This window comes from Dipodomys ordii, unplaced genomic scaffold (genome assembly GCF_000151885.1).
Source record: "Dipodomys ordii isolate 6190 unplaced genomic scaffold, Dord_2.0 Scaffold14, whole genome shotgun sequence".
Classification (NCBI taxonomy): domain Eukaryota; kingdom Metazoa; phylum Chordata; class Mammalia; order Rodentia; family Heteromyidae; genus Dipodomys; species Dipodomys ordii.
In genome coordinates this window covers 9,923,067-9,932,102 of record NW_012267230.1, presented here as the reverse complement: position 1 = coordinate 9,932,102, position 9,036 = coordinate 9,923,067, and the positions used below count along the sequence as shown (strand labels likewise).

Sequence of the window (9,036 nt, the reverse complement as noted above, 5' to 3'; positions counted from 1 at the left end):
CACACACACACACACACACACACACACACACACACACACACACACACACACACACACCTAAGTTCAAGGACTGAAAACACACACACAGCACCTAAACACACACAGCACCTAAGCACACACATACACAGAGAGTGCCAGGCACCTAAATTCAAGCTCCAGGACTGAAAACACACACACGGCACCTAAGTTCAAGCTCCAGGACTGAACACACACATACACAGAGTGCCCAGGTACCTAAGTTCAAGCTCCAGGACTGACAACACACACACACCCACGCCGTGCTGGTGGTTCATGTCTGTAATCTTAGATACTCTGGAGGCTGAGATCTGAGGATTGCAGTTTGAGGCTAGCCAGGGCAGAAAAGTCCGTGTGAGACACTCACCTGCAATTAACTACTCAAAAAACCTGTAGTGGTGCTGTGGCTCAAAGTGATAGAGTGCTAGCCTTAAGCAGAAGAGCTCAAGGACAATGCCCAGGCCCTGAGTTCAAGCTCCATAACCGTGAGAGGCTAGGGAAACTGGATGGCAGGTACTGACAGAAACACCAGCAACTTCTTCATCTGTGCAGGGAGCCTGGAATTGTATGTGAAAGGGCCACGGTGTAGAGCATTGGGCAGCTGAAACGCCAGCTTGGCCTTGTGTCTGAGCTTCACTCACAGACAAGGCAAGCGTGTGAGCAACGGGTGTCTTCTCTTTCTGAACATATCCAGTCACATCACTGCACTATAGGCCACTCAGCACTGAGTGGACTAAGGTGAAATGGAGCTTTGAGTCTGTTCATTTAGAATGTCAGAGCCTGGCGGGGCAGTCAGGGCACCGAGGTTATTTGGTGGTTGTTGCTTAATGTGGAGTCACATAAACAGCCTGGAAATGGGACTGGGGAAATGGGTTTTGAGTCCTGGCTGTACCGTTTATTGGCGGGATCACCTTGGGTAGGCCCTGTGAGCTTCTCTCCCTCCTTTCCCCAGCTCCTGTTTATATTCACAGGACCTTTGTACTCTCCCAGTCCTTTCCAAGGATAACGTGGGTTCCTGAGTTCATAGCCCAGGCAGGTATTGTAAGTGAATGCCTGGTTTGTGGAGGCATAATTCTATTCTTTCTTCCTGAAACTGTCTTCTGGTGTTAGTCAAATCAGGTAGGCCCTGTTGCCCAGCTTGGATTTCCTGTCTCTTGGGGACCTTGCATGAGTGGAAGTCACCCGTCTGTTCTCTTCTGCCTAACTGCTCTATAAATATATTTCCATATGTCTGTTTCAGGGGACTAGGGAGGAAGTTGCTGGAGCTACGTACTCAGACCTTTGTTTATTAGAGCAGGTTCAAACCAACAGAGACCTCAGACACAGCATTTCCTCTGTGGGGTGGTGGCTAGACACGGATTTCCCAGGGAGTCATCTTCGTGGAATTGTGTGGTGGATAGACGTTTAGAAGCACTATTACAAACATTTCCTTTTCTTTTCCCTTGCAGCACGTTTTATGAAGATTGGTCTTTTGTGATGGATGAAGAAAGGTCTAGCATGCTTCCCACCATGGCAGCTGGTAAGCCTGGCCCAGCCGGGGACGGTGGGTTCCAGGAAACTTGGGGGAGTAGAGAGGACAGTCTGAGGGTGGACTTCCAGTCCAAGGGGTACACTGATTTCCCTACTCGTCGCTGACCTCACGAGTCTCACTGTGGTCTTCCTTTAAGCCAGGTCCATTCTTCGGGAATTGGCTATCCTGGCAAAAAAAAAAATGCACGGGGTTAGGAGGTGTTGTTACTGGCTTGGCAGGTGTAATATAAAGAGCCAGGGAACTGAGAAGGGAATCCTACCTTAAACCCTAGCTCTGTTACCTGTGCTTTCCTCCTCCGAGAGGCAGGAATCTGGACAGCTGTCTAGCCACTTTTTTAGGGCTTTGTGGCAGTTATAGAAGATAAAGGGTGGTGTACCTGGGTTGCCCACATGAAGGAAGGCCCTAGCTTGTTGTTGTCTGGTGGACTGGCGTTTGACTGTCACTCCGAGAGTGAATGATAGAATTAACCAGACAAAATGTGGAGACTTGTGTTTCTTCCAGATTCTGTTTTGCTCTCCCCTCTCTTTTATGATGGTATTGGGGTTTGAACTCAGAGCCTTGTGCCTGGTAGGAGGTATCTACCAGTTGAGTGATGCCTCTAGTTCTTTTTGCTTTAGTTATTTTTCAGGTAGAGTCTTTTTTTTTTGGGGGGGGTGTCTGGATCTGGCCTCAGATTGCAATTCTCCTGAGTAGTATGTGCTGTTACATTCAGATTATTGGTTGAGATGGAGCTCTTGTTAAATCTTTGCCTTGGATTGCTTTGAATTGAAATTCCCAGTAGCTGAGATCACAGACACAAGGCATTGTTCCTTTGAAAAGTTTTTCTTTTTCTTTTAAAAGTTTCTACCAAGATTGCATACACACACACACACACACACACACACACACACACGCACACACTTTCTCTCTCTCTCTCTCTCTCTCTCTCTCTCTCTCTCTCTTTTTTCTTGGTTGTGGGGCTTGAACTCTGGGGCCTGGGTGCTGTCCCTGCCCTCTTCAGCTCAAGGCAAGTGTTCTACCTCTTGAGCCACAGCACCACTTCCTGTTTTCTAGTGGTTTATTGAAGATTAGAGTCTCATGGGCTTTTCTGTCTGGGCTGGCTTTCAACAATTGATCCTCAGATCTCAGCCTCCTGAGTAACTAGGATTACAGGCTTGAGCCATCGGCGCCTAGCCAAGGCTGCATATTGAGAGCTCTGTTAGTCTTGTCAAGTGATGAGAACGAGTCAGGATTTGGCCATGATTTCCTTAGTAGCCAAGAGGACACAGTAAGGTTTTTTTTTTTTGCCTAGGAGTAATTATAATGCTGCTATTTATATATATTATTGATTGCTTATTAAACAATTGTATTTAATATTTCCTTAAATCCTATGAGGGAGATCGCGTTATCCTCATCTTATAGGGAAGAACCTTAATGAAGCCGGGGACATTGTAAGTTGCTTGACCAAAGTCAAGTGCGTAGTAAGTGGTGCCAGGGCTCTCCCTCTGGCAGCTTGATCCCAGCCAGGACTTAGGCGATCCTATGCTTCTAGGTCAGCTTTGTAGAGGTTTCTGAACAAATGAGATGTGTGTGCTCTGTAGGAGGTGAGTCTGCCTGATGGCAGTCACCTGGGCTCGCCCCTTTTCCGGGCAGGTCTCAACTCCATACTCTTTGCCATTAACATCGACAACAAGGATTTAAACGGGCAGAGTAAGTTCGCTCCCACCGTGTCAGACCTCCTGAAGGAGTCCACACAGAATGTGACGTCCTTGCTGAAGGAGTCCACGCAGGGAGTGAGCAGCCTTCTCAGGGAGATCACGGCCTCCTCTGCTGTCTCCATCCTCATCAGACCCGAGCAGGAGAGTGACCCGCTGCCCGTTGTGTCCAGGAGTGTCAGTGGCGGTGAGTGTGGACAGGCCCTGGGGTTGCATGCACCAGTTAAGGGGGTGGGGGTGGGGGGAGGAATGAAGGTAGGAGTGGCACCTACACTACCTGAGTCCTTTCAGGCGGAGTGAAATGAGATTCCCTGGCATGTTCAGTTTGTGTTTATTTTTTTCTACCCTCATTCATTGGGAAAGACCCTGACATGCCCACACGTGGCGGTGTACACGTGTGTGCACACGTGAAGGTGAGGGGGTAGAGAATCCAGCAGGCTGGTCACAACACACTGGAAGTGGGGGTGTGGTAGGCACAGGAAGCCAGATGGGTGGGTCTTCAGTCGTGTGTTCCTCATTCATTATTTATGGCATGCTTTGTGCTGGACAGTGAGCTAACAAATGAGACAGATTGCCAGCTCACAGCTCGCAGCCTCCCTGGGGATAGAGGAGGGGAGAAGTTTAAAGACAAATTATACAAATAACTTATTGTTCTTGTGACACACAGGACTGGGGACTGGGTGAAGGCCAAGAATGCGAATATGCCTGGCCTTCTCTATCAGGAGAGGGACATTTAAGTAGAGTCTGAGTGAAGAGAGCAGTTCCTCAGCTTTGGCTGTGGGGTGATGAAGAATTGGGTTAAGATGAATCCTTGGGGCTGGGAAGGTGGCTCAGCGGTTGAGTGTTTGCCTTGCATGCATGAGGCCCTGGGCTCCGATTCCTCAGCACCACATAAACAGAAAAAAGCCAGAAGTGGGGCTGTGGTTCAAGTGGTAGAGTACTAGCCTTGAGCTGAAGAGCTGAGGGACAGTGCCCAGGCCCAGAGTTCAGGCACCATTGCCAAAAAAAAAAAAAAAGATGAATCCTGCATGCAGTTTAGAGCACCCCTGGGGCATTTGGAGTTACTAAAAGCAGAAACCTTGGGGGCACACGCCAGGCCCTTGATGTCGCCTCCCTACAGCACTGATTATATCCATCTCTGGAGTGACCAGTGAGAGCCCAGCACCCTATGGCCCGTGGTACAGAAACCCCCCAGGAAAGCCTTGGGAACAGGACATCTGAGGGTTAGTGTGACCAACACTGAGATTTGTTACTCTAATACCACCAGTCCTGGCAATTGTTGGACTCTGAGCTTTTGAAATTATCTCACATTTGGGCCACATCGGGGAGTTATTGCCAGGCACTGCTTGTTGGTGCGGGTTGGCATGACGTATTCTAGCCAGGCTTGATGACTAAGATGGGTGGACACGTAGGATCATCTTAGCTCTGGTCCCTGAGGCTGTGTGCTTACTTTAGGGTTTGCATATACACCTCTGTTTGTTATGATCTGTGCATTGGTGTGGTGGAGCCTCTACAGATGGCCCTGTTCCTGTGTCTGCAGTTGTTCTTTTTGTCATTCTGCACACTCATGCTCCAGTGAGACCAGCTTCTGTTATAAAGCTACCGTTATAAAGGTGGCCATCCAAGAGACCAAGGCTGCGCATGAGCTCTTTTGATGTCTGGGCCTTAGTACTTGGTGTTGTGTCTGCTATGTTCCATTGGTAAAAGCAGAGCTCTGCTCCAGCACAGATTCAAGGGGTGTAGGGACCATGACCCTGCCCTCCCCATGGAGGAGCAGCATGGTCTCTGCCAAGACATCACACAGGAGCACAAGTCATCAAGACTGAAACAGCTGACTGCGGCCCCAAACAGGCTTTACTGGCCTCATCTTCCAGCCTCAGGCGTGGTTGCCACATGCACCAGTGGAAACCATGCCATAGTGTCAGTCTGTGGGGTCAGAGTGGTTGCTGGAAGGGAGTAGTGCTGGTATTTGCTGTGGTGCATCTGTGAAGTCAGGAGAGACTGCATCCATTACACCATGATGTCCTGCCTTCTGAGGACAGGTGTTCTTCAGGGCTTAAGAAGGAAATGGGGTGACTGCTTACTTGTCAGTGGTTTTACTGACATTGGCTCCATTCTCATCTGTCTCGTCTACTTTTCTCTATTCCTACCTTTTCTTTTTGCCAGATGCCAGATGTAAAAAGGAACGGAAGAAGAAAAAGAAGGTGACCAACATTATCTCATTTGATGATGAAGAAGATGAGCAGAACTCTGGGGATATTTTCAAAAAGATACCCGGGGCAGGGGAGAGCTCAGAGGAGAACTCTGACCGCTCCTCAGTCAATATCATGTCGGCCTTTGAAAGCCCCTTTGGGCCAAATTCCAATGGCAGCCAGAGCAGTAACTCATGGAAAATTGATTCTATGTCATTGAACGGGGAGTCTGGGTACCAGAAGCTCGATGTGAAAAGCATCGACGATGAGGATGTGGATGAAAATGAGGATGAAGGGTACAGGAACTCAGCAGGAAGGAAGCACCCGGTCTGCTCAGAGTCCCCAGACAAGTAAGTCCCTTGAACTCTCAAGGAGAGTTGACATCAACCGCTTTTCCCTTCAACAGTGGTGGGTGGAATTAGAACACAAATTTTGTATTTATTTGTTGATTCATTTTTTTTAGGTCATTATTTAGGAGGGGAGAGTGTTGGCTTGCCTTTCTTCTGAGAATTAAGAGGGGAGGGAGAGTATTTGAAGGTACTTTGCACAGAGTAAGTGTCTGAATGTATGCCTTGAAGTGTGTGCTATGTCCCTCTGATTTTCATTGTTACAGGCTGGGTTTTCCTCACATCTCTAACTTGCCACTGGCAGGGCAAGCTCTGAAGGAAGGCAGGTATATCTAAAGAAGTCATGGCTGGACTGGGAAGGTGGCTCAGTGGTAGAGTACTTAACTTGCTTTGTATGCATGAGACCCTGAGTTTGATTCCTCAGCACCACATAAACAGAAAAAGCAGGAAGTGGAGCTGTGGCTCAAGTGGTAGAGCACTAGCCTTGAGCTGAAGAGCTGAAGGACAGCACCCAGGCCCAGAGTTCAGGCCCCACAACTGACAAAAAAACAAAACAAAGAAGTCTGTGCTGGGCTTTAGGAGTGTAAAGCATAACTGCTGCAGATGTGAACCCTGGGAGAGGCTGGATACAGGAGGGGTCTGAAGCAAAGCAGGGCAACCTGAAGCTCTCTGACTGGCTGTGTGGCTTCTCCTAGGCTCAGTGGGATGAGGCCTTTCATCTCCCAGAGCCTCTGCAGGTGCATTGAGTCCAGAGACACTGCATGTGGGGTCCTTCATCGCCGGTCTAGCCCCTCATCACTTAGGCGCTACAGTTCACAGTGCTGTGCTAATCACGGCTGACTTCACAGTGTAGCCTGTTTAAGTATAAAATGAATTTACAGAAAGGCATCTTTGATATGATTAAAATATAGTGTTGGGGCTGGGAAGGTGGCTCAGTGGTAGAGCGCTTGCCTTGCATGCATGAGGCCCTGGCTTCGATTCCTCAGCACCACATAAGCAGAAAAAGCCAGAAGTGGCACTGTGGCTCAAGTGGTAGAGCGCTGTCCTTGAGCTGAAGAGCTGAGGGACAGCACCCAGGCCCAGAGTTCGGGCCCCATGGAAGCTTTGATTTGTATGTTGTTTTAGTACTTCTTTCCTCTTTGTCATGAGATGGACCCTAGTTTTGTCTTTGCTCATCCTCATTCACATGGATACTGGCTGTCTGTGATGCTTAGGGCTTCATGTTCCTTAACTGTAAGAGTGCAGCCACTGTGAGGTTAGGGGTTTCAGTCTGCTTTTACTCACAAAATATAGGGCTCCAAGAAGAGTTGAGATATGAGAGCTGAGGTTTAAGTTTGGATATGCTCTGCCCTAGGATTTATATTGCAAATACTTCCCATGTTCCCATGTAGTTATTTTATCAACTGGCTGATGTGGTAGTTGCTTGATTGGGCCGTGGGGTGCCCAGATGAAGGCATTATGTCTGGAATCTCGGCAGATGTTCTACAGACACGAGTGTTGGACCACACAAGTGGTGGAGTAGGTGAGGGAAGTTGTTCTCCCACACTGGTGGGCACCATCCAGTCCCGGGAGGGCCTCACTAGATCAAAACCCAACGAAGGGAGCGGCTCTTTTTCTCCCATCTGCCAGGTTGAACTAGGACTTTGGGATTTACACCCTCTGATTCTCTGACTGAATTACTCCATCAGCTTTTCTGTGTCTCCAGCTTGCAGATTATAGATCTCCATACTTCTCAGGCTCCAGAGTCACATGAAGCAATTCTTCACTATAAAACTGTGTTTATGGTGTGTGTCCCTTTCCACCCATGGGTTCTGTTTCTCTGCAGATTTAAATGTTTATCTGAAAAACACTGCCAGAGAAGCATCTAGAATAATGTTCCACTGAACACCTGGGTAATGTGGCCCAGTTTGGTGGATGTCTGCCTTTTTCACAACTGCTTTTCTTTTTGACTCTGGACCTTTTAGGCCATGCCATGTTCTGTATGTAGCTCAGTGGTGTGCATCTGACTTGGTTCCTTGTGGCTTTGGTGGTCGTTCCTCTTCCTCCTTCTGATGTTGAAGCTGGATGTTTAGACACCAGCCCCCAAGTCCAGGAGTCCTGTGCTATCTCCGGCCACTCATTCCCGTATTCCAAATGGATGTGGTGAAGGGCAGAGAAAGGAGATTCATTACATAGCAGCCATGGGAAGACAGCACTTTGGTACCTCTTCACAGACCTTGACTTCGGGTTCAATAGGAAGAAAGGGGACAGAGGGTGAGAAAGGTATGCAGAGTTCAAACAGTCCCTGGTCACAGGTGAGGCCTGAGTGACCTTTATCTCAGTCTTTGTCCTTGGAGGAGTTCCAAAGAATTGTTATGACTTTAAAAAAAAAATCTGCAACCAAACTGGAAGGAGTTATCTGACATGTTATCTCCTGAGATTTTAGCTGTTTCTTTGAAGATAATAAGGCCAGGCCTGTGTGAACAGTTTGCCTTCTCCTTCCTCGCAAGATGCCTTGCCAGTGAAGCTTCTTTTTCCTGGAGCCCCCGCTGATTGCAAAGGGACTGCAGCAGAAATTAGCTCAGGTCAAAGGCCACAGGGACAAAGTGAGGGAACTTTTAATTAATTCACAGGGCCTGGCAAAAACATCTTCAGGTTGCCTCTTGCAGTGTTACTAAGTGGAGCCAGCTTGCATGCCAAGGTAGCTGCTGTCATTGTGATGTGTAGAGGGCACAAAGCAGTACTGGGTGACTGTCCTCCTCAGGGCCTGGCCTGCTAGGATCATGGGTAGCTTTTCCTTGGCAAAAAAGAGGAGTTTCCACTGATCATCATCTTCAGAGCAGCCTGGGAGGAGCCGAGGAATAATGAGGTGGCTTTGATTCTGACTTTGAGCTAGTGTTCTTAGGAAAGGGCTGGAGGGTGGAGCAGAGCAGGCTTGTGAGGGAGTGGGGTCCCCAGCCACACAGCCCTGTGTGGGTCTTCATGGCCTCTGGCAATGTTAGCGGCACCTATCTGTAGGGTGACCTGGGCATTCTCTGCTTACTGGTAATTAAGCCACTTCTGTGGCCTAGGGAAATACATAGCCTTCCTCCCCCAGTGTCATCCACAAGCTTTGGCTTTGCTTTTTGCTTTTTCTACAAAAGAGGGAGTAGCTTTATCATAGGAAGGAGTTGCAATAACTCTCCCACACTGGGAAGGAAGTGAAGGAAAGCAGCAAGAAGAATAATACACAGGAATAAAGGTTGCATCTCATTAGCAATTAAGCAAATGCAAAGTGA

The 9,036-nt window shown here is 48.4% G+C and overlaps 1 protein-coding gene across 1 annotated transcript in view; it reads left to right on the top strand.

The window, feature by feature from the left end:
- Positions 1-1,350: 1,350 nt before the first annotated feature.
- The window catches only part of Snx29 (sorting nexin 29), a 177,355-nt gene continuing 169,669 nt past the window's right edge, over positions 1,351-9,036 (top strand). The window contains exons 1-4 of the mRNA XM_013011677.1: positions 1,351-1,534; positions 3,179-3,427; positions 5,407-5,782; positions 7,299-7,301. Coding sequence (XP_012867131.1) covers positions 1,492-1,534; positions 3,179-3,427; positions 5,407-5,782; positions 7,299-7,301 — 671 coding nt within the window. The 5' untranslated portion in view covers positions 1,351-1,491. The remainder of the gene's footprint in view (positions 1,535-3,178; positions 3,428-5,406; positions 5,783-7,298; positions 7,302-9,036) is intronic.